Below are 23,932 nucleotides of genomic sequence, written 5' to 3' on the forward strand. Positions count from 1 at the left end.
CACAGAGGCACCGGGGTGGATGTATGGAGACGGAGGTGACCCCGAATACACATCACAGAATCATAAAGGTTAGAGAAGACCACCGAGATCTTCTGGTCCTCCCCTCTGTCTGCAGAAGGGGGCCCTCAGCTTCGGAGCCGCCTCGTAACGCCTTTGGGTGCTTTTCCATCTGATGGTGAGCGAGTGTGGAAGAAAGCTGCTGCTTCTTCGGGTTAGAAAACATCGTGCCAAGGGACGGGGGCTTGGAAACGCACAGGAAAGGCTGGGACGGCTCGGGCCCTGCAATGCCTTTTAGCTTATAAAAGTAATAAATTAGTTTGGAGTAGTTCTGAGTATTCGCATCGAGTCCTTTCTATCCCGAGTGCATCGCTGGGGGAACACCACTGCAAAAACTCGAGCCCCTCTCCGGGAGCACAGAAGCCACAGCTGCAGGCAGCAGTGCCATAGATCCCACGGAGCAGCGTGCCCACGGTGGCAATTAGGGGACGTCCCGTGCTGACAGCCCCGGGGGGGCCCTGTCCCCACAGGTCCGGTGCTGCCGGCGGCCGTCCCGCCACGGCACAGCGATGCCAGCAGTGCCATCGGAGCCCAGCAGGTGCAGCGGGTAGGAGCCCTGGCACTGCCAGCCCACCGGCTCCTGCTCGTCACCTTCCGAGCCCTGCACTGCGATCTGCGGCACGCGGCCGACCCTGGGCTCCACGCAGCCCTCGCCCTTCCCCGTGGCACCGTCCTCGCTGCCCGGCTCGTCGAAGCTGACCTCTTGCACCGCCTCCTGCTTCTTGAAGGAGTCGCGGCGCTCCGAGAGGTTCAGGCGCCGCATCACCACCACCTCCTGCTCTCCCTGCCGCCAGGCTGCCGCGTGGCCGTGCTCCCCGGGGTGCCCCGAGCCGGGCACGTCGCCCTCCCCAAACACCTCCCCAGTCCCGTCCCGTGCACACATCTCCAGCCCCAGCTTGCGGTTGCCCACGCTCTTCTTCTCTGCCCACGCCATCTTCTCCGCCGACTGCACGCGCTTGAGGAGGGGGGAGCGGGGGCACTCGGCGCTGCGTGGCCGCGGCCCCTGCCGCACGATGGTGGGGGGGGACAGCGTCTTGCCTTGGAAGGGATGGGTGCTTTTGGGGTGCCCGGGCAGCAGAGGGGAAGGGGACCTCTGCGGGGACGTGGGCCGCGGGGCGCAGGAGGGTGTGCAGGCCAGGGGCGAGGGCGGGATGCTGCTGGTGGACTTGCGGCGTCCCACCTTGTAGCGCTGACCGCCCAGCTTGGGGGCCAGCCCGTGCAGGGTGCTGGGCCGCACGTGGCCGGCCGGAGACGTGGGGGTGCTGGAGGAGGGAGAGGTGCTCTGCGGGGACACCGCATCTGCCACAGAAAAGGGAGAGAGAGGAGGCACTACCGGGGACGTCACCGGCCCCAAAGCGCTGCATCCCGGGCCCGGCTGTGTTGGCCACAGTACCTGGGGGCAGGTCCGGAGCGGGGCTGCGGCAGGGCGGCGTGGGGCCCGGGGACAGGCTGTGCGTAGGGGACTCTGGGAGGCTCTCACTTGAAGACAGCGAGTGGTGGAGGCCGGAGGAGAAGCTGCGGCTGGTGTGCAGGACCGTCGACTGCTTGGAGATCTTCTTGAAAAGGGATTTCCTCCTGGGGAGGGAAGAAAAGGCATGGGAAGATTTGTCACAGCAGCAACAGGCAGGGATGCTGCCCGGAGGCACGGAGCCAGCAGACCCACACAGGGTGTGAGCACTGCAGCACTGCAGAACCAAAGCAGCCGCCCCTTCCTGGTTGCACTCCAGCTCCAGGACATCCAGGACACACGTGCCCACCTGTCCTGGCTGTCCCTTTTCCTGCTCTTCTTGCTCCTTCGGGCCATCCTTGTCTTGGAGCTGTTTTTCCGGGCAGGGCCGATTTTAATGGAGGTGTTCTCCAGGGCAGTGGTCCTCAGGGCGACCTTGTTGCCACTCTGTGCACAGAAGAGGGCTCTCTGAGCGTGCTGCACTCCAGCACCAGAGTCCAACTTGTGCTTGATGCACCGGTTCCCATGGTGATGCAGGTCCCAAGCGCGTCGCAGCAGGGCGAGCACCTACCTTCAGCAGCAGCTCCACGACATCCCGGTGCACCAGGCCCAGCACCGACTCCCCGTTCACGTGTGTGATGAGATCGCCCGCTCTCAGCCCTGCTTCCTGGGCAGGACTCCCTTCTTCCACGCTCTGGAATGGAAAGGACATGGATTTGTTTGGACACGGCCCGTGTCTCCCACCCTTGTGTCCCATCAGTGTCACCGATCCCCGGGCTGCTCACCCAGACCATGTGGTGCACAGTGTAGACGTCGCTGTCCCCCATGTACACGCGGATGGCACGCAGTGTGAAGCCGTACTTCTTGCCTGAGCTGTGGATGATGATGGGGGGCCGCAGGCTGGTGATGGCCAGGGAGGAATCCCGGCTCGGGGACGAGTCACGGGAAGAGGGGTTGGAGGAGAGCGAGTGAGGGGAGATGGGGCTCATGAGGGCTCCGCTGCTGAAGTCGTCTGCGAGGAGAAAGAAGGAGATGGCTTGTTCCTGGGAAGCCACACAGCAGCCAGCGTGGCCACAGGAGGTTGCCACAAACCTGATGTGATGATGAGGGACAGGGCTGAGACAGAGGCGGATTTGGGCACCCTGCTGCCCGGCGAAGCTCTTGGCTTCTCCACGCCGTCCCTCTGGCTGCTCAGCCGGCGGCTGCTGCCCGGCTCCAAGCCCCGCGGAGCTGAGTTCTTGGTGCCAGTGCTGTTGCTCCGCAGGCGAATGCGGTTCAGGCTGACAAGATCAGCTGCACAAAGGGAGGAGGAAGGGGGAGGTGAAATGGCCAAGGACGGAGGTGGCCCTTTGGACCTTCTTCAGGGTGCAGGAGGGCATGGAGAAGACAGCTCACGCTGCTAGGGAACCTGGTTGCCCCCAGAACCCACGCACCAGACAACGATGAGGTCTTCACCCCAGAGTCAGGATCTCCCAGCACAAATTTGGGTCGCTCCGGCTTGGCTGGGGCCACACAAGGGCTTTCATCTTCTGAGGAGAAGGCAAACTTGGGCATGGTGTCCAGGCTGTACGTGCTGGTCAGGGCAGCAGGGCTGCGGCTGCGCTCGTGCTGAGCAGTGTACGGCGTGGAGCTGCAGGACGTCCAGGACCGCAGCCTGCAGGAGGGAGCAGGGGGCTCAGAGCATCAGCACAAGGTTGAGGAGGCGGTGCTGGATCCCCCCCACACCCCTGCACACGTCTCACCCACAGCAGCTCGTGTTAATCCATGTCTCAGCACTCACCGGGGCTCTGTGCCCGATGGCCGGGTCCTGTCCTCGTCGCCCGAGTGGCGGTCCCACCGCTCTGCCCTGTCCTCCTTGTCCTCGCTGTGGCTCCGGTCAGAGGAGGAGAGGCTGAGGTTGGAGTGCGTGGCCAGGTACTCGGAGCTGCTGTACACCTGGGGTACAGCGAGTGGTTGGAATGCAGCAGGAGTAGGGCTCGCAGGGTGGGCACCTTGCCACCACCCACCCCACTGCGGTCTCAGGGGACAGATCTGAGCACCTTGCTGAAGCGGTGGGAGCAGGAGGAGAACTGGCCAATCTCCACAGATGATTCCTCGTCGTTGGTCTCTTCGTCCTCTGAGTCCAAGTGGCGGTACCTCTCGGATCGAGCTGAAAGCAAAAGCCCCAGAGGTGAGGGGATGGGACGTGGAGGTGTGTCGTGGCTGACAGCCCGGCCCCAAAACCCACACACGCTTTGGGAGAAGAATGCAATGCTTTCCCAGAGGCTGAGCAGTCTGGAAACAGAATTACATCTGTTATTGTGACTTAGCTCAGGGCGACCAGCTTCACCCAGGAGATTTTCATCTCCTGCTGCAGCATCCTTCCTGTGGTGGGGACAAAGGATGGCAGGGGTAAGGGGACGGGGGTGGCCTCACTGTCAAAGTAGCTGGTGTCGTCCTCTGACTCCAGCTGAGGGATGAACTCTGCTTTCTGCCGCAGGAGCCCGTTCCAGTCCAAGTGGAGGAAGAAGGCATGGTGCTTCACCTCGTGTGCACCCCCTGCAGGCAGGGAAACCCACATCAGGGCGTCCAAGTGTCCTTAGTACTGCAGGACACCCTTCAGCTTCGGTCACATGCAAGCCCATCACAGAACCATGGAATGGTTTGGCTCTGCTCGGCCTGGACCCATCCTGAGCCCCACCTGCTGCCCCCGGCACACGTACCGGTGCCCAGGCGCTCGAGAGGGCACTGCCTCAGCAGCCGTGTGATCAGGTCCTGAGCATCAGCAGGAAGGGCCTCATCGCCCTCTGGCCACATGATTTCATCTGCAGCAGAAGGGGAGGTGACACAGAGCCGTCCCGTGCTGGGAGCTGAGGATGGGGCTGGCGTGGGGCCGAGGGGCTCTGGGGGGCAGGGGACGAGCAAAGTGAGCAGCACTCACCACTGATCACCTGCCCGAAGAGCTCCTCGGGGGTGTCCCCGAAGAAGGGGACACAGCCCACCAGGAACTCGTACAGGATGATGCCCATGGCCCACCAGTCGACAGGCTTCCCGTAGCCCTGGATGAGGATGACTTCGGGCGCGATGTACTCCGGCGTGCCACACACCTGCGTTCCAACCAGATGCTGGCACCTGTGCAACAACCTGTGCAACCAAGCAGCTTCTGGCTCCCCGTGACCGCCCTCGTACCTGCTTGTCCATGAACTCCCTGGTGTCCTTCTCCATGTGCCCCTCGTAGAGGTTGGTGGTCATATTCATCAGGCCAATCTTGGACAGCCCGAAGTCCGTCAGCTTGATGTGGCCCATGGAGGTGATGAGCAGGCTGCAAGGAAGGCACCACCTCACTGCCTCTGGCCGGGACCCACTGGCTCCCAGTCCAGCCCATGCCCTCGGTGGGTCCCAGTGCCCTCACTTGTCAGGTTTGAGGTCACGGTGCACGATGCCGTAGTTGTGGAGGTATTCCAGTGCCAGCACAGTCTCGGCAAAGTACATCTTTGCCATGTCCACGGGCAGTGGGCCCATGTTCTTCAGCAATGTGGCACAGTCCCCACCTGTGGAAACACTGCTGCTGAGTGCAGGGCAGACATGTTCACCTGGAGGAGGACGGCCACCACCTCCATCGAGGTGGGATCCGGGATGACCGAAGTGCTTCCATCCATTCCCCAGAGATCAGGATGGCATCCTCAGTGCTCCTGGGGGCCCCTCCTCTCGCCCCCGCCGATGCCATTGACGTCCCCAGGCCCCCTCCTCACCTTCCACGTACTCCATCACCATACAGAGGTGTCGCTTCGTCTCGAAGGAGCAGAACATGCTGACCACAAAGGGGTTCTCCGCGAAAGTGAGGATGTCCCTCTCCACAAACACCTGCTGGATCTGGTTCCGCAGGATGAGGTTCTGCTTGTTGATCTTCTTCAAGGCAAAGCGCTGCCGCGTCTCCCTGTGCCTCACCAGGTACACGGCCCTAGGAGGGAGAGCAGCCAGACCTCAGAACTGTGCCACAACCTCCGGGACAACCCCACAGCACTGCAGAGCTCAGACAGGCAGCAGGTAGGGTCAGAAAGGGGCAGGTGCCGCGCCGATGGGCTTTGGAGATGTTTGCAGGAGGAGGCAGTGGAAATACGAGCTGCGGAGCAGGACGGTGTGCGGGGTCAGCTCACCCGTAGGCTCCGTTGCTGATCAGCTTGATGGTCTCAAAGTCGCCCTCGCAGGGCTTCCTCCGAGGAGCACTGACTGCCGGCTGGCTCTGAGGGGACACGCAAGGGTTTGATGTGTGCTGCCAGCAGGATGGAAGCGGCACAGGGCTCTGTGGGGCCGCGCTCACCTCGCAGGCGTCGTCGTTCTCAGGGGTGATGGTGTTCCCACTGTCGAAGTGGTCCATCTGGACCATCTCTGTGGGGGACAGGAGCCAGATTCACATCTGTCCTGCTCACAGCCCCTTGTGCCCAAGGGACCCCCTGGCCACCGCCTGCCCTCCCACACTGGGGTCCCATTTGGGGTTTCACTGCATGCCCGCTGCAAGCTATCGCACGCAGAAATTCAGGTCATGGCATTAGGAGGTTAAGCACGAGGCCAACGTTTACATAATTCCCTTTTTCCCATAGTCGTTCCCCATAGTGTCCCTCGGGGATTACGGTTTCCCCCAAAGCTTTGGCTTCCAATGGATTAAGTGTTCTTCCCATTAATCTGCTTTGCTGACCACGCTGGGAGCGGTAAGGAGGGATGCCGGGCTGGCTGCAGGCCTGGCTGTCAGCCTGCTGCCACAGCCCCAGCACCCACGGCCCCGCAGACCCTGCCCAGCCACCTCCTACCCTCCAGTGGGTCCTTGACAAGCCCCAGCTGGCTGATGATGTAGCGGGGAATGTCAGTCTTTATGCCCTGGCCAACTTTGGCGTGTCCCTCTGCGGCTTCCAGGAGGTGATAGAACTCCTCGGGGTCAAACTCCTGGTGGGGAAAGCCAAGCGTGGTCAGGGAGCAAAGCCAAAGCTTCCCTCTGAGCACTGCAGGACTGCTGCTGCATCTCACCAGGCACTCCAGAAGGCGAGCAGGACGGGAGATGATTATCAGCAGCTTCCTCACCAGCTGGTCAATGAACTTCACTTCCTCGCTCTCCGAACGCTCCTGAGCCTGCCGGGAAGGGGACAGAAACCAGAAGTCACCAACGGTGTCAGGAGACGGCACCGAGCACAGGACTGCCCCCACTCACATCTCTCAGCATCTTCTCGAGCTTCTCCTGCAGCTCCATGAAGTAGCGAGAAGTGATGAGGGCCCCCTGGGATTTGGCCAAGCAGTCGCGAGCCAGCTCGATGATCTGGTGGTGGATGAAGCCCAGCACCCCGTCAGCCAGAGGCAGAGTGCTGCTGGGAGAGAAGGTCCTGATCGTGTCCTGCAGACGCTCCTCCATCTGTGCTGTAGCCTGCGAAGCAGGAGGGATGGTGATGCTGGGGTGTCCCTGCGCCCTCTGCCTCGTGCTGCCACCTCCCGCAGCCCCAACCTCCCCGTGTGCCTCCAGACCCCACTCCCACTGCCTGCACGTGCCCCACAAGGTCTCCAGAGAATGCTGCAGAACCACGCAGTTCGCTCCCACGTCTCCAGACACCCCCAGCACCCCCATATCTGTTCACGCATTCTGTGTTCCAGCTCAGAGAAGTGTTTTTCCTGCAGAAGCTGCCCGGTGTCACAGGGACACCGACACTGCCACCCCCACCACGGCCACTACCTTGGGGAACCGCTCCTTGTAGACATGGTTCATCATCACGACCTCATTATCAAACGTTCCTCCCGTCCGCCCAGGGCTGCGGGGAGGAGAAGGGAGGAAAAGCCTGGTGAGTTATGAATCCAAAGCATTTACAAGCATGCCAACAGCTCCTGCCCCCGGAGGAGCTCCTTGTTCCCATGTCACGAGCTGTTAGAGCAAGCATTGCTGTCAGCCTTGGGCCAGGACTTCTGGCAGCACTGGGATTGTCTGTGTGGACAGACTGTCCTGGGGTCCCCCACCGCACCCCTCCACCAGGGGCAGCTCTCTCCTTCTGTAGCTTTGCTGTTTCCACCCCACGCAGAGGCTGCCAGCTGTTCTTACAGGGCCGAGGAGTGCTGGCATCCTGCAGACCCAGCTCTCCCGGCAAAGCCTCTGGCATTTGGAGCCCAGGCCACCAGTGCTGCATTAGTCACTTGGCTTCCACCAGTGAGCTCATCCACCGCTTCCTCTCACGCCACGATTTCTGCTTCAGCCATTGCCGTGATGTCCGGGACACAGACGACAACAGCGCAGCCACCGGAGGGGTGCCCGGGCTGCAGCCAACCATGGGTGTGAGAGCATCCGCATCCATCCTGCAGGGCTGGGATGGCCCTCCTGGCAGCCCACAGCACAGAGCCCAACCAAACCCCGCTGCCCCGCAGCGGGCATGGGAACTTTCAGAAGAGGCCTCCTGCACGGACAGCTCGCTAAGTGCTCGTGGCACAAAAGGGCTATTTTACAACAAATCCCACTTTCTCCAAGCTCAGCCCATGGACTCTCGCTCTTCAGCATCCCCTGACACCGCAGCAGCCACGTGCTGCTGAAAAGCAGAGCCCAGCCTGCAAAGGCATGGAGTTTTAGCACTACCCCTGCCAGGGAAAAAGCTGCATCAGGGTCAGCGCTGCGGGTACGGCCAAGCAGGGCCTGAAGTCACCGAACAGCTCACGAGGAGAGGCAACCAGGATGGGGTCGGGTGCTGCCTGTACCTGAGGCTCCGGGAGCGCGGGCGCAGGCAGGGGGAGTGCCGCCCCTCCTCGTCCGTGACGCTCTCGGTGCTGCGGAAGTGTTTGGAGAGGAAATGCAGCTCATCGGGGGTGGGCTGGTATGGCAGCTGGTGCAGCCGCTCCTGGGAGGATGAGGATGACTGGAAGGAAGGACACATGTGGGCAGTCAGGAGATGGGTCGGGGTGGGAGGCAGCAAAGCCTCCAGGAGAAGCTGCTTTGAGATACGTGGTAGGTTGGAAACACTGATGGGCGGCACTGCAGAGCTCTGTGTGGGATGGGACCCAACACAGCCTCTGTACACAGACCCCCATCGCAGCCTGGGCAGCTCTCACTCTTCTGCACATGGCCAAGAAGGCAACGGGGAGTGCCCCTTACCGAGACGGTGGAGCTGGGGGTGTTGGTCCCATAGCCAGACGAGGGGAGTGAAGCCAGTGACCACCTCCTGCCATCAGCCCTGCAAGCAAAAACACGTCTGTGGCACAGCGGGAAAAGCAGGTGAATGCCAACACAGGAATGACCCCAGAGCCACAGGGACGGGGGAGAGGACTTTCTCAGGACCACGTGGGAAGCGCACGGGGATGGGAGCGGGCAGTAAACAGGAAGGCACGGAGGCGAATGCTTCCTCTGGGCCAGGTGCCCGAGGAGGTCACAGCACTGCTCCCTGCACACAGCACAGCACAGAGCAGGGCAGGCCGTGTGCTGGCTGCTGCTATGGAGAGCTCCCAATTGGCTTTATGCTGCGCTTCGGGCGTGACGATGAAAACCAAGCCTGCAGCTCGGTTCTGTGAGCCGATCTATGGGTGGGTGAGAGCACTGCAGGTTTGGGAGGAGCCCTTCTGTCCCCCAGCACTTGCCTGTCGGTGCGAGGAGCGTGGCTGCAGGACGGCAGGACCCGCGGGCACAGCAGCGTGGAAATCAGAACAGGAGCAGAAATTGGGGGGGGGGGAAGAAAAACAATAGTGAAGAGCGACAGGAGAGCCCCGACCTGTGGGCTGTGGATGCTCAGCTCACCTGCGGGCGAAGGGGAAGTTGACGGAGGTGCTGGCTGAGAAGTTACGAGGGCTGTCCAAGGGGCTGCTCCCAGCTGAGGGGAGAGGGAGAATGGGGCTCAGCGTGTGCACAGCGTCCCCTCAGCCACCCCTCATCCCTCTTGGAAAAGCCACCACCGCCCGGGCAGTGCCATGGGTCCCTCCCTGGGGTGACCCTGGGTGATGCTCGGCGTTGCCCTCACCTGTGGGCACTGAGAGCGGAGAGAGAGGGCGCGAGAGGGTTGGAGATGGGGTCCCCACCACCAGGCTCTTCCTGTTGCTGCTTCGGCAGCTGGAAAAGGGGAAAGAAAATGGGATTCATTTGGGGAAGTGGAAGGTGGGCAGGGCTGGTCAGGCTGGGACATGGGCAGCTCTGCTGGCAGCGAGGGGACGCGGCTGATGTCAGCACATCGATTACAGATGTCCTGCCCCCAGGAGGAGCACGTCCCCCGCACGGCACAGAGGGGCTGCCGGGGTTATTTTTGGAGCTCAATCGTCTCGTCCAGGTCCCACTTCTGGTTTTGGCCTGTGGGGAGGAAAGATGCATGCAGGCCGTTGGGCAAGAATAGAAAAAAGGATCTAAAAGGAGGAAGCGATGGAAATGCCAAGCTGCTCCGGGCCGTGCCAGCCCTGCTGCGTGGGGTGGAAAACAGCCTCAGTTCCCACAGCCCCTAAACTCCCCATACCCAAGGGGGGGGGACACAGCCCCGAAGCCCCCATCCCCGCTCCACGATCCCACTGCAGCCCACAGAACCCCTCGGTCCCCCTGGAGCTCCCCTTCACTTTGCTGAGTGGGAGCACCCCCGTGCAGAGCATCTTGTGTTCACACGAGTGAGCCGCGTGGGCTCTCAGTGCCGCACCGCGGCCGCATCCCCACGAAACGTCAGCGCCTCTGAGAGCCGCGGGTGGAGCAGTCGGGTCACGCCGCGGTTCGTGGGAGCAGCCCCGGCAAGCGAGCAAACCCTGCGTCAGAAACGCTCTCTTTTTCGCATCCTCCCCTCGGTGCAGCAGCTCCGCCCGCCCCTCTGCTCCCGCACCGCGATCCGCTCATCCTCCCCCTGCAGCGGATGCCCGGGGCCAGCACCCGCAGCCCCGCACGCTGCGTTTGGAGCTGTCATGTTGGAAACGAAACCAAACCTTCAGCCAAGCGAGTTCCAGGAACGGTGACACGGGCAGAGGCCGTTTCCTGTTTCCGCGCGCTCCACCCTCGTGCTGCAACGACCATCTTGCACCACTGCTCTGCTCGTGCACCGTCCCCCCGTGCACCCCGACCCTCCCGGGCACCGTCCCCCCGTGCACCCCGACCCTCCCGTTGCTGTGCAGGAGCCAGGAGCTGCGCTGCCGCCGGTGCCCCCAGCGCTGATTGTGCACCGGGTCCATTTTTACCAAAAATGGAGTGGAAAATCGCAGTCAGAGCCACTGTGTGTGGGGACACACGTCCCCACGGCCCCAAACTGTGCCAAAGGATGTGGGGTGGGCTGGGGTGGCAGCTGGGGTGGGGTGGGATGGCAGCTGGGATCCCGGGGCTGGGAGCAGATCCTGCACTGCCCAGCCAAGCAGTGGATGCAGGGATGCTGAGAGGGATGGGGAGAGCTACGGGGGCTGTGGGGCAACGCAGTGCATGTGGGGAGAGATCACAGCACAGCGTGGCAGGACAGCAGAGCCAGAGGGCTCCCAAACCGGAGCACGGCTCTCGTGACCTCGCTGTGCTGGGGAAGTGCCGTGTGCTGCTGTGCCCTCGGGCTGGGAAGATTCACTCCCAGGGTGACAAACTGCAATGCTGGAGCAGAAAGCTGTGCCCCGTGTTCCCACACCGCTGTGCAGTGTGATTTCTGCTCCACCACAACGTGTGGTTGCACCGAGCGTGGCTGTGTGGAGCTGCAGAACGGGACAACACAACCCCAGACCCTCCTGATTCGGGCCCACGTTCATTTCTTTATTTGCACTGACATAAAGCAGCCTGAAGTGCCAGCCTCACATCACAGCTCAGCCCCGTGGCCCTGTGCCACCGTTTCCCATCGCTGCTCGAGGAGCAGCAGTGCTCTCACCCCCTCCCAACCACAGCCTGCACGTCCTGCATGCCGGGCCACTCCTCCACGGGGGTTCAGGAACCCCAGTGAACAAAGAGCAAAACCCTCAGCGCCATGGGGCTGGCTGGCACGTGCAGCCCCACTGCGCCTGGAGCCGTTCACCCAGCAACCACGGCCCCACGCTGCATCCCACACCGTGCTGCGACACAGCCACCATGGGAACACCCCCCCTCGGCCCCCACACTGCAATGAGCGCCGCTTCAGCTGTGGGTTTCACACCTGGAACAGCAGCCATGCCCCACTGCCTGCCCACGGCATCGTGGTACCCACACCCACAGCTCTGAGGATGCTCCCTGGTGTCGTGCAGACCCTCACCCGGCTCTGAGCAGTGCCCCTCCCCCTGCATGCACACAGAGCCCCAAGCCACGCACCCCGGGGGTGCAAATCTTGGCACAACCTCTCCCCCCCTCGCCGAAACCAAACCCCGTGGGGGTGTGGAACACAGTGCAACCCCCCTCGTTCATCCCCGGGGTGTCACCCACGCGCAGACCCCCAAACAAAGCACCAACAGATTGCAATGGCAGTGCACACCCCTCAGCAGAGCACCCCACTGCAAGCCCCTCCCTGCAAACCATGCACCCCCCCCAAGTGCAACCCCTGCTGCAACCCCACCCCCAAACCATGCACCCCCCAATGCACCCCCACCCAGCCACCCATCCCCCAGTGCAACCCCCCCCCCCAAACCATGCACCCCCTCCTGAAATCCACATCCCCCAACGCTCCCCCCACCGTCCAACCCCTCCCCCCAAAACCAACCACCCCCAACGCAGCCCTCGGCGCAGCCGCTCCCAAACCCCGAGGCCGCGCTCCTCCGCCCCCCCCTTCCCTCCCCCCCCCCCCCGGTACCTCTTGGAGCGCTGCAGGAGAGCCCCGGCCGCTCTCTGTCCCCGGCAGCCGCCGCTCGCCGCTCCCCAGCAGCTCGGGTCCGACATCGCGGAGCCGGGAACGCGCGGGGCCGCACCGGGGCCGCCTCCAGCGCCGAGCACGGCCCGGCCCGCCCCGCCGCACCGGGGTTACCGTGGAAACGGGCGGCGGCTCGAACAGATAGGGGGGGCGGAGGGGTGATGGGGGGAGTGGGGTCGCCATAGAAACGAGGCGGTACCCCCCCACCTCCACCAAATGGGGTCAGGGTTGCCGTGGAGATGGGGCGCCGCCCCAAAATGGGGTCGGGTTGATGGAGAGAGAGGGCATCACCCCAGAAGTGAAGTTCAAGGCAGCATAGGGAACGGGGCTTCACCCTAAATAGGGCCGGGGTTGTCAGGGAGGTGGGTATCAACCCAGAATGTGATCAGGGTTGATATAGAGACTGATGGAGAGTTTCAGGAATGGAGTCTCCCCCTAAATAGGGTTGGGGGTTACTCATACAGACGGCGCATCACCCCAAAATGGGGTCCGGGTTGCCATGGAGATGGGCATCACCCCAAAATGGCGACGCAGCCACCACCGCTCATGCATTATGGGACCACACATTCCCCCACAGCCAGTGCAGTGGCCTCAAGCTCACATTGCTGCAGTGTGGGCACTCCTGGGGGGGCCCCCACTGTGCCCACACTCCTCCTCACACACAGTGGGGCCGCTCAAGGCAGGGGGTCCACCCAAACCACCCCACACACTCCCCCCTCCCACGCTGCACCGGGGACACCCCACGCTAAGACCCAGTGACACAGATCCCGGTGCCCGGCCTCATTTCCCCACTGTGAGTGGGTCAGGTGCCAGTGCATCACCAGCACAAACCCCACGTGGGACAGCGTCACCAAACAGGGCTGAAAATCCCCCAAATCCCCACACTGACGGGGCCTGGCCTGCTGGATGCCACCAACCCCACGTCCTCACCCCCACGCTGTCCCTTAGTGGGGGTCCCACCTCGCTGCCCCACGCAGGCTGGCTTTGGGGTCTTACCTCCAGGGGTGCAGGGATAGCAGTGGGCTGCAGGGGCTGCAGGGGCTCAGCAGTGTTGGGCTCTGGCTGCTCAGGGACAGGCTGCAAGGCAATGGTGTGAGCAGCTCCCGGAGCCTGGGGGCACGGCAATGCCCCCCCGGGGCACCACCGCGGGGAACGGGGGACAAGAGGCAAGGAGGGGGTGGAGATGGAGGGGGGGATGTCGGGACGGGGATGGAGGGGACACGGATTGGGGCCGAGGGATGCGGGTGCGGGAAGATGAGACCCACAGCAGGCAGGAAAGCAGAGGATGCTCGGGATGAGGGGATGCCCAGGGTGTGTGCGTGCGGAGGGGGCGGAGGGGGAGGGGAGAGGGAATGCAGGGGGGATGCTCGGGGTGCTCAGGACGTGGGGATGTCCGGGACGTGGGGACACCGCTGCCGCCATCAGCCCGAGCCCGGTGCCGCCGGCAGCCCCTCCCCGACTCACTCCAAGGTCAGCGCGGGGATCTTCAGCCGCTCCCGCCGCGATTTCATGCCGCTGCCACCGCCGCTCCGCTCCGCTCCCCCCGCCGCACCGGCAGCGCTGCGCTGGGCGGCTCCAACGGGCGGGCGGCAGCGGCGGCACCGCCGGGAGCACGGCTCGGCCCGCCGGGCCCGGACCCGCCCCTGCGGCTCGGCACGGCTCGATACGGCTCGATACGGTTTGATACGGTTCGATACGGCACGGCACGGCAGCCCCCGAGCTCCCAGCACAGCCCGGAGCGGTACAGGGTCTGCTCGTAGCAGCACCGCTCCAGTACGGCCCCAGTACAGCTCCAGTACGGCCCCAGTACGGCCCCAGCGCCCCCTCCAGCGCACCCCCGGCACAGCACCCGTGTGCCCCACACCCCCAGAGGGGCAGCGTGGCACCACTACACCCCCTCATGACCCCACAGCGCCCCGAGCAGCCTCAGCACAGCTTCAGGATCGGCCCCGGCCACGCACTCCGGTCCTCCCAGTACGCCCTTACACACACGCATCACGTCTCTTTGACATCGGAAAACACTCTGACCCCACTCTGGGTTTGGGCACAGTGAGACCACCCCAGGGCTTCTCCAGCTGAGCCCCGCGGGCAGCAGCGCGGCCCTCCCGGTGGCACCACCGCCCCACGCGGGGCAGCTCGGGGGACTTACGCTCTTCCTCGGCGCGGCAGACTCAGCTCCTTCTGCAACGAGAAGAGCAACGAGCGGGGTCAGAGCTGCGAGCAGACCGACACCGCACGGACCGACCCCGCTGAGGGGTCAGCTCAGGGGGACAGCTCCCTCCCAGCCCCCACGGCCAGGCCAGCAGGGCGGCAGAGCGGCGGCCCCGGGGTGGTGGCTGTGCCCCCATCCCTGTCCCTGTCCCCCACTCCCGGCCGTGGGCAGCAGCCGGCGTCCTGCACGCTGTTTGTTTTTCCATCTGATGGGGAGATTTCTGTTTGCTTGCAGGTGGCGTGAGGGGCAAAGGGCAGCGGTGCAGCACCGGACCCTCGGTGCAGCTGGGACCGGGTGCCCACCCCCGTGCCCCCCAGCAGACACCGGGAGCCACGGGCGCCGGCAGCCGGCGCGTGCCGTAGTGACCGTGGGACGCTGGCACACGTGGCTGCTGCATGTGCCGCTAATGCCCAGGGCTGCCCCGATCTGTGCCCACCGGCCCCACCCCTCTAAGCAGCTTAACCACATTCCCAACCTGGCAGCGCCCACGGGTGGGGGCTGAGTGAGCTGCTGTCACTTCTGCACCCCACGTAGCCGGGGGTACCCGCGCCCCGCATCGCTGCCCCCACGGAAATCCCTGGGTTGGGGCGCACAGCAACGCAGTGATGCAGCACTGTTGCCATGGCAACGGGTGACATCACGGCCCGATGCACAGGGACTCAGCAGCGGGGGCCTGTGGGTGCTGGGGGCGGCGGGGGGGTGCGTGGTACCCGGGTGGGTGCACAGTGACGGCGTGGATGCGTGGTGTTGGTGTGGGTGCCCCAGTGCAACACTGTGACCCCATGCCCGGGTTTTGGGACCCCAGCATGGGGCAGAAGCCCCCCCCAGCACCCTCACCCTGCCGTCCCCCAGCCGGGACCCCCACCCACACCCAAGGCCACGCCATCGGATGCTCCCTGCGGGGACGGCACCAGCATTGGCACTGGGGACAGCGCTGGGGATGGCACTGCTGCCCAACGCTTTGAGAAGGCCCTTCCCACCCCCTGCGGAGAGCTGAACCCACAGCCAGGGGGCTGCTCCCCCCAGGGACCCCCAGAGAGCAGCGCTGTGGTACCGCAGTTACTGTGGGGTCCCTTCCCCCCCACTGCCCCCCACCGCAGGAGCGCAGCGCGGTGCCCCGGGGAGCTGCCAGCTCGGATGAAGGCAGCACTGTGCCATGCTCCAACCGCACCGACAGCTCGGGACGGCCCGCGGGGGCTGCGCTCCGCTCTGCAGATGGGGACGGAGGTGTGAGGTCACCCGGAAAATCAGCGCAGAGCTTCGGGCTCAGCGTGAGCCCCCGCTGCGGCCGTCTGCCCCCTGAGAGGGGCAGCGTGGGTCCGGGGGAGTGGGCGCAGGATAGGCGGGGGGGTGGGGGGGTGGCAACCCCTCGGGGTGCACAGTGGGGCGGAGGGCTGCAAACCCTCGGGGCCGTGGTCGGCTAAGGATTGGGCATCACTGAGATGGGGCACCCGCGCTGCCCTCACGGAGCCCCCGGCGAAGCCCCCCCGCACGGCCCTGTGCCCCCGGCACCCACAGCTGGGACCGCTCCCGCAGCCGACACCGCACCCCACTCCCACCCGCAGCACCCTCTCCCCCCGCACGCACAGCACCCGCTTTCACACGCACTCACCGAGCACCCACCCTTTGCGCACCCACATCTAACACACGCGGACGCCCACTCCCCCTCCCCCGGCACCCACCCGGCGCTCCCCCCACCCCGCACAGCCCCGCTCCCCCCTCCCCCGCCGCTCACCTGCAGCCCCCTCCGCCGCAGGATGCTGGACTCGTCCATGCCGCCGCGCCGCCGCCTCCCGCAGCTCCCGCTCCGCCCGGTGCTCCCGGTGCGCCGCCCAGCGGCCCCGGCACGGCACGGCACGGCACGGCACGGCACGGCACGGCACGGCACGGCGCGGGGGCGGCAGCGAGCGGGGCGGGCAGTGCAGGGCACGGGGAGGGGAGCACGGTGGTCCCTTCCCCCCCCCCCCCGGGTGGTCCGGCACAGTAAGGGCTGGCCAGGTCCTGCACCGCCCAGCTCAGCACAGGTCGGCATGGCACGGCACTGCATTGCACGGCACGGCTTAGTTTGGCACAACACAGAACTGCAGAGCATGGTTTGGAGCAGCATGGCACAGCGCAGCACAGCTCCATTTGGCACAGTATGGCACGGCACAGCTCAGTTTGGCACAGTTCAGTTGGCACAACACAGCCCAGCACAGCACAGCCTGGTTTGGAGAAGCATGGCACGGCACAGCTCCGTTTGGCACAGCATGGCACAGCACAGCTCCGTTTGGCACAGCATGGCACTGCACAGCTCCGTTTGGCACAGCATGGCACGGCACAGCTCCGTTTGGCACAGCATGGCACGGCACAGCTCCGTTTGGCACAGCATGGCACAGCATAGCTCCATTTGGCACAGCATGGCACTGCACAGCTCAGTTTGGCACAGCATGGCACAGCACAGCCTGGTTTGGCACTGAGTGTGTGCCCATGGGGTGGGCTGGGGGGGTCACAGCTGCCCCTGCACAGTGCTCCGCCGCTGTCCCCACGCGGAGCAGCTCACAAGGGGACACTCTCTGCGGGGACAACGGCGCTCTGTGTGCGGTGCCACCCTGCTCCGGTCACACGGCGCCCGGTGACGCTGTGCCCCGCGGCTCAGTGGGGCTTTGTTGCGGCCTCGAGGGGGGGGGGTGCGGACAACGTGTGCCGGGGACCGGAGGGCTCCGCCGGGGACGCGTGGCATTGCCCTGGGAGCAGTCGGCCCCGACCCCGCAGCTCCCGATTCTCCAAATACGGGCAGCGAATCTCAGCCGCGATGGGGGGGTTTGCCAAAAAGAAACCCCCCCCCCCACCCCAGCCGACACCCCGTGCTCACAGTGCTCTTCTGGCAGCGGGGACATCGCCGTTGCTTTCTCTTTTGGTTTCGGTCCAAGCGAGGCACGCAGCGACGCCTCGTGCCGGCCAAGGCCGCTCTCAGCACAAAGACGAAACGGCCGTGGGGGGACGGGGACCCCGCGTGGGGGGACGCGGTGAGGATGGAGCACGGAGGGGTCCCCGCGCTGCGGTGGCTGCTGATGGCGTTGGCGCTGCCGGTGCGGGGCGGTGAGTGCTGCGGTGATGGGAGATAAGCGCAGAGGGTTTCGCTGAGCGATACGGGCGATAAGGGAAGGCAGCGTGCAGGGAGCTCTCGTGGCAGCGGGTGGAGGCGCCCCGGGCTGGGGGTACACTGCGAGGCAGCGGGACGGGGTTTGGGGGGCAGCGGTGGGCAGAGCAGTGCAGCATGGCTGGGAGAGCGGGGATGTTTGGGTGGGAATCGCTGCAGGATTGCTGTAGTCCCTCTGCTCCGTGCAGCACAGTGCTGCTTGCTGCTGCACGCGGACGTGCCGGTGCTGGGGGCCCACAGCCCCACTGAGCCCACCCCCTGCACGGCCTCAGAGCCATCTCCGGCTGCTGTGGGTCACAGTGGCACCGGGGGGGGGGGGGGAGGGAGGGGGTGGGATGGCACCAGGAGGGCCCTGCAGAGCACAAGGAGCAGGAGCACCACCGTGCCCCCAGCCCCCTCCCCATCTCCATGACCCCAGGTCAAGCAAGCTCCATTACCCAGAGCCCCCACGATGCCGGGTGTGACTCCCTGCCCGCAGGTGCCCCCGACGCCCCCCCCGGGCTCTCCTGCTTCAGGCGCTGCAGCTCGGGTCCCTTCACCTGCTCCTGGCCGCCCCACGGCCCCTCTGGCAGCACCACCTACGTCCTCGTGCTCTGGTGAGTCAGGGGCACCGCGTCCCACCAGGAGCACACGGGGGACACTCGGGGACACAGGGGACACAGTGCTGCTGCCGTGCCCCACGGACACGCGCTGTTCCCGCAGCTACGTGAGCCGGCAGCTGTGCCAGCAGCACGACGCGGGCACGGCCACGGTGTGCACCCTGAATCAGCACAGAGTGTACATCCACACCAACGCCACGGCCTGGGTGGAGGCACGAAGGGGACAGAGCCTGCAGCGCAGCCCCAACATCACCCTGCACCTCGGCGAGGCCGGTGAGTGCCGGGGCCGGGCAGGGAGGGGGGCTGCGATGGTCACTGCAGCTGTGCTGTCCCTGCAGTGAGGTTGGATCCCCCCCCCGTTGGAGTGCCCCTCTCTAAGGCCAACGGGAGCCTGCATCTGCTGCTGCCGCGGCCGCAGTGTCACCACGAGGAGCGGCCGCCGCCGTACAGAGAGGTTCGATTCCGCCGGGTGGGTGACCACAGCTGGACACAGGTGAGGGGGCCAAGGGGACCCCCCCCCCCCGGCCACCACGTCCTGGAGCAGCATCACCTTCACACAGTGACTGGTCCCACTGTTCTCCCTGCAGGTGATGTGCGAGACAGGGAAGGGTGAGGATGGAGGGGATGACTCAGGTCTGTTTTGCCCCATGGGATGCTCAGGGTTGGGGTGGGGGGACAAATAAATCCTGGTAGGGGTCCCCTCACCACCAGTGTGCTGCAGTGACCTGCGAGCTGGGGGGAACCGCTGCCTTCGAGGTGCAGCTCCGCCACAGGACACAGCACTGGAGCAGCCACTGGAGCGACTGGAGCACATCCATCCTAATCCCTGAGGGTGAGCACGATGCCAGGAAGGATCCCACAGCCCGGCACCGGGCTGGCACGCACCCGGTGTGAGCGCATCGCTCCCCCCACAGAGCTCCTGGAGAGCCCCGCGCTGAGCTTCAAGCTGGGACGCCTCGAGAGAAACGGGCAGAGGCTGCTGCAGCTGGGCTGGCAGGTAGGGCAGGTGGGCACACGCAGCTGGGACGGCCCCGCGTCCCCTGGGCACCCCATGGCGTTGCCACTGCTGTCCCCACGCAGCGTGCCCGTGCAGCACAGGGGAACGTCACCTACACGCTGCGTGCCCGCGTGCCGGCGTGCGGCTGTGTCGAGGAGGACGAGGTGGTGCTGGGGCCGGAGGAGACCAAGTACAACCTCTCCCTGTGCGGGGCTGCATATGAGATCGAGCTGACAGCCAGCAACGCTGCCGGAACCAGCCCTGCACGGCGGCTGCACGTGGCAGCGGAGCAGCACACAGGTACCCAACAGGGCCACAGAAAGGATGGGGCTCTCGGCAGCTCCGTGCCACCCTCTGCTCTCCTCTGCCCATGTTTCACCGCAGAGCTCAGCTTCCAGAAGCTCGTCTCATCGGGCAGCACGGGGACGGTGCACTGGGAAGCACCGATGCATGGCTTCGCCTTCTGCTCCGAGCGGCAGCGCGTGCTGGGAGCCCCACAGCCGGGACACTGCGTGCAGGAGGAGTTCCTCGTGCACAGCTCCCACGAGCAGACAGGCACGGCACCGCCCCGGCCCCGCACCCTGCCCGTGGCTGCAGCCACGCGGTGACGGTGCTGATCCCCACGCAGGGCCGCTGGAAGCGCCGGCGTGTTACCGGCTCGCCGTGCACGGCCGCGGTGCGGAGCAGGACTGGGTCACCTTCGCTCTGCAGCATCACTTCGTCGGCAACAGTACGTAGGGGGGGGGGACGCCACAGCCCCCCCAGTGCCGCATGGAGGGATGGACCCTCAGTGTCTGCTCCCACCCCACGCAGCGTCGCTGTCCGCCTCTGTCCGCATCAACGCCAGCGCCGATAGCGCAGTGCTGCGCTGGGAGCCGACCCCGCGCGCTGCGTGCCCCGGGGCGCTGGGGGGGTACCGCGTGTGCCACGCGGCCGAAGGGCACAACGTGACATGTGAGTGGTGGCACCACCGACGCGAGGGGATGGGGGCAGAGGGAGGGGGCCGTGGGCACTGCTGCCCACACGGTGCTGCTTACAGATGGTGAAGTGGATGCATCGGTGACGCACTACGCACTGCGGGACCTGGAGCCGGGCACTGCCTACAGGGTGGGCATCCAGGAGCTGGCAGCGGGCGGTGGGGGCACCTGCAGCACACAGTGGCACTTCCACACCACGGCACTGGGTAATGGTGGGGACCTCCTCTCTTTCTCGCGGGGACCCTCCCGTGTCCTGCAGAGCACGGGGAGGGGACACGGGGCCAGAGTGTCCCCCTCACCCTGAGGCACTCGTGTCCAGGTGTCGGGCTGGCGGTGTGGAGCTCCAACCTGAAGTACCTGGGCATCTCGCTGGGGCTCCCCGCCGCCGCCCTCATCTATCAGCTGAGCAAAAAGAGGTGAGAAGAGCCAGCACTACAGCCCCGCTGTGCCCCTCTCCCCCCCTCACTGACCCCACTGGTATGCCCCCAGGCTCCACAGGATGCTCTTCCCCCCCCTGCCCAAACCTACGGGCAGCGAAGCCCTCCGGTTCTCAGCCAGCGAGATGAGCCAGGTGAGCTGCAGTGTGAACCCCAGGAAGAGCCGCGGGGCCGAGACCTCCCAGCACAGCGCTGCTTCTCCCCCATAGGACAAGCCCTGGAAAAGTTTCGTGGAGCCCTCGGAGCAGCTCAGCCCCGGGGAGCTGCTGGTGATGGAGATGAGCCCTGAAAAGGAGGCAGCCACCAGCACGCGGCCGCACACACCGCAGCTCAGCCCCGAAGAGCCAACGGAGCCACTGCAGCCACGCTTCATTGTGGAGCTGCCCTTCGCGTACCGGCGGCAGGAGGTGCTGGACCCGGAGCCCGAGGGGTCGGGGGGGGTCGCTGGGACGGACGCTGGGAGCTGGGGGCTGGGCCAGGTGCTGGCGCCTCTTGTGCTGCTCAAATCCATCACCCCGCAGGACCAGGAGGGTGCGGGGCTGCTGCAGGAGGCGGTGCCATAGTGACCCCGGGGGTGAGGGACAAGAGGGTCCCGCAGGCAGCGAGGGGATGATGCTGCGTGTCCGGGAGGGCGGATGCAGAGCATCCAGGCGGGGTCCTGAGTGCCCTCCCCGAGGCACCGCCCCGCGGGCACTTTCCTGGGGGGTTTCTGATTTCCAGGAGCAGCACAGCACTGCAGCTCAGTCCGAAATAATGAGGGCAGGGGGCTGCGGGCTCAGCTCCCCGCGTGGGGGTGGGGATGATTTCCTCGCACACACGGAAACCGCTTTGGGTGCTCACCAGAGAGTGAGCGCTGCATCCCTGCCCCCGTGGGATGGGGGCCCCGGCAGCCCCAGCGCCGAGCACCGAAACTCCGGGTGGTAAAAGTAAAGAAAAACCAAACAGCGGCGCTCCCATGCTCTGCTTGTCCCACCCGGGTCGGGGAACTCCGGGATTTGGTGCAGGGACCCCGAGCAGTGGGGTCAGACGCGTGGGGCTGTGGGGCTGCGCTGCGCACCGTATCTGGGGCAGAACCCTTCGGCAGCGGTTTGCGGTCCGCCCGCCCCACATTGGGGGCGGAGGTGGCTGCCGGTGCGCGCTGAGAGTGCGAAAATTAACGCTGAGAAAACAGGAATGGGTTTAAGAGGCGGAGAGAGATGTGGGGAGAGGCAGCAGCCCCAGCCCCGTTACGCCGGGCGTTTCCCCCCCACTTCGGCTGCTGCTCGGAGCACCCCGGGGTGCGGAGGTCCCCGCGGTTCGGGCCGCTCCGTCGCGTTTGGTGTTGCCGTGGTACCCCACGGGGTGGCAGCAGCACCGCCGTCCACGCGCAAACCGACCCCAACCGAAGCCCCCCCCCCCGTCCCATCCCCGTGGGGTTATCGGGCAGCACATCCCCGCAGCACAGCGCTGACCCTTCCCCGGCCCTAACGCAGCGCTGCAGCCCCTCTCCTTCCCCTCCAAACCCAAAGCGGTGGGGGAGGGGAGTGGGACGGGAGCTTCTTTTTAGGGCTTCGGTTGCGATGGACCCGGCAGAGGAAGTGCTGCGTTATGGGATCACGGCGCTCGGGTTGCAGCCCGGCCCCTGTTTACAGCCCAACTTTTAGGGTCACGGCTCGGGCTGAGCACATGGCCCGGCACGGGGCCAGGGCACGGGCACCGCGATCCTGTGTGACTGTGGCAGGACAGCAAGTCCCCACCGCGGCCTGAAAAACACCCCAAGGTGGTGGTGGTGGGGGGGGGGGGTCCTCTCCGTGCCCGCGGGGTCACCATCCCGTCGTGTCCCTTTGGGGACAGCCCCATCCCCAGCGGCACGGCGACCCCGTGCACCCACAGAGCCCGGAGGAGTGCTGGGGAAACTTAATGAAGCCTCGTGTGATGCCAATTAGCACGAATGAGCGGCTCTGGGCTCCCTAATGAGTTTAAATGGCTCAGAACTATTTTCCAAAGGAGTTTCCGGGAGCGGCGGAGATCTGAGGACGGGCACCGGAGCGGCACAGGGACGGGGACGGCTGCAAGGACACAGCATTGGCCACCCCGACACCGTGCTCGACCCGGACACACTGCGGAGCACCTCTGCAGGGCTGAGAACGGGCAACTCATCACACGGGAGCGCGGGACTCCGCCCAGGTGGATAAGAAAAGTCATCCCTCTGGAACGGGGAAGATACCGCAGGAATGGGGGAAAAGCTCAGCCCAACACGTCAGCCCCAAAGGTGCCCCACAGCCGGGACCGTTCCCCGCGGTGGGTCGGAGATTTTCCTTCGCAGAACGGAGCCAAGGACCCCACGAGCCGTACACCGCGTGCCCAGACGCCCCGACGTGCTAAATCCGGCCCCGCCGCCGTTATTTTTGGCGGAGGTCATCCGACGCGGCCGTACATCGCTGCTATTCCCGGTCCCGGCCGTGGGAGCACCGCACGTCCCCGCTCCCAGCGCTGCCCCCTCCCGCACCCACTGCGCTTTTCCACGCCCACCCCTCCCCCCCCCCCCGGGTTATCGCAGCCCCCGCTGGGGCACAGAGCTGCACTCCCCCCCCAAAAAAAAACCTCGTAGTGTCCCCAAAACCCCCACTCCAAGCGGCCCCGGGCCACGCCGCGCATTCACCGTGGGGCGAAGCGGCCACGCGCTGTGGTTGTGCAGCTCCGGGTGTTTCTGCGCTGCATTTCGCAACCGCCGCCGTCTGACGGCGACAACAGCAGCTCTTTGCACGCACACACACACGCACACGCACACGGGGCGGCACAACGGGGCTCGCAGCGCTCCCCACGCGGGGAGCTGCCCCACTCCTCGCGCCGTGGGTCGGTGGGGGGTACGGCTGCGCTCTGGGGGCGGTCAGGACAGGAGGGGCCGAGCGCTGCCCGGAGCTTTCCGGGCTTTGGCAGCCGTGGAGCGAAATGGGTCCCTGAAAGGGGTCAGCGAGAGGTCCGACGGGGCCGCGCCGGGTCGGGCAGCAAACCCACAGCGGGTGCGCAGCAAACAACCCGACATCCCGGGGGTGCTCCCCCCCACCGCTCTCCCTGTTTTTCTCATCGGGAACCACAGGAAAGCGGAGCAAACCGCGCTGCCGCCGGCCGCAACCAGCCCGGCCCGGCCCCGACGGGACGGCCGCATCGCACGGCCGCTTATCGGGAAAGTCCTCTCCCTCGGCGCGCTGTAAACCCCCTGGCACAGCATAGGGGGTGACGCTTGCTGGCGAGCCGGGCAGCAGCCACGGGCTCCCTGGGGTCGGGGTGTAACCGTGGGCTGCGGGTGTCACACGGGGTACGGGCGTGGGGGTCCCCGCTCTGC

The 23,932-nt window shown here is 65.6% G+C and overlaps 2 protein-coding genes across 4 annotated transcripts; one reads left to right on the forward strand and one right to left on the reverse strand.

The window, feature by feature from the left end:
• Nucleotides 1-191: 191 nt before the first annotated feature.
• On the reverse strand, nt 192-16,229 carry MAST3 (microtubule associated serine/threonine kinase 3). 3 transcript variants are annotated; one of them, XM_065748716.1, is made up of 28 exons: nt 16,191-16,229; nt 14,393-14,424; nt 9,454-9,542; nt 9,234-9,306; nt 9,077-9,097; nt 8,598-8,676; nt 8,204-8,361; nt 7,200-7,275; nt 6,687-6,896; nt 6,506-6,607; nt 6,292-6,424; nt 5,805-5,872; nt 5,641-5,726; nt 5,236-5,444; nt 4,896-5,034; nt 4,673-4,805; nt 4,425-4,590; nt 4,207-4,308; nt 3,920-4,042; nt 3,544-3,653; nt 3,285-3,439; nt 2,938-3,158; nt 2,597-2,797; nt 2,290-2,516; nt 2,076-2,198; nt 1,815-1,951; nt 1,451-1,632; nt 192-1,356 (listed from the first exon to the last, which is right to left on the reverse strand). In XM_065748716.1, exons 1-28 carry the CDS (start codon nt 16,227-16,229, stop codon nt 479-481), a joined length of 4,272 nt encoding a protein of 1,423 aa, XP_065604788.1. In that variant the 3' UTR covers nt 192-478. The 3 variants fall into 3 exon arrangements, with proteins under 3 accessions (XP_065604788.1, XP_065604787.1, XP_065604789.1); XM_065748715.1 differs by lacking the exons at nt 14,393-14,424; nt 16,191-16,229 and adding an exon at nt 12,187-12,356; XM_065748717.1 differs by lacking the exons at nt 9,077-9,097; nt 14,393-14,424; nt 16,191-16,229 and adding an exon at nt 12,187-12,356.
• Nucleotides 16,230-17,385: 1,156 nt separating this feature from the next.
• IL12RB1 (interleukin 12 receptor subunit beta 1) lies at nt 17,386-21,402 on the forward strand. Its single transcript, XM_065748769.1, is given in 15 exon segments — nt 17,386-17,536; nt 18,016-18,193; nt 18,300-18,475; nt 18,478-18,689; nt 18,784-18,829; nt 18,918-19,028; nt 19,111-19,193; nt 19,277-19,493; nt 19,578-19,764; nt 19,766-19,923; nt 20,007-20,147; nt 20,233-20,376; nt 20,490-20,586; nt 20,660-20,741; nt 20,817-21,402. Coding segments are annotated over 15 exon segments (2,253 nt in total). The 5' UTR covers nt 17,386-17,469; the 3' UTR covers nt 21,171-21,402.
• Nucleotides 21,403-23,932: the final 2,530 nt, after the last annotated feature.

This window comes from Cyrtonyx montezumae, unplaced genomic scaffold (genome assembly GCF_038088225.1).
Source record: "Cyrtonyx montezumae isolate F1298 unplaced genomic scaffold, pur_monq_1.0 scaffold_51, whole genome shotgun sequence".
In the NCBI taxonomy this organism is placed as follows: Eukaryota; Metazoa; Chordata; class Aves; order Galliformes; family Odontophoridae; genus Cyrtonyx; species Cyrtonyx montezumae.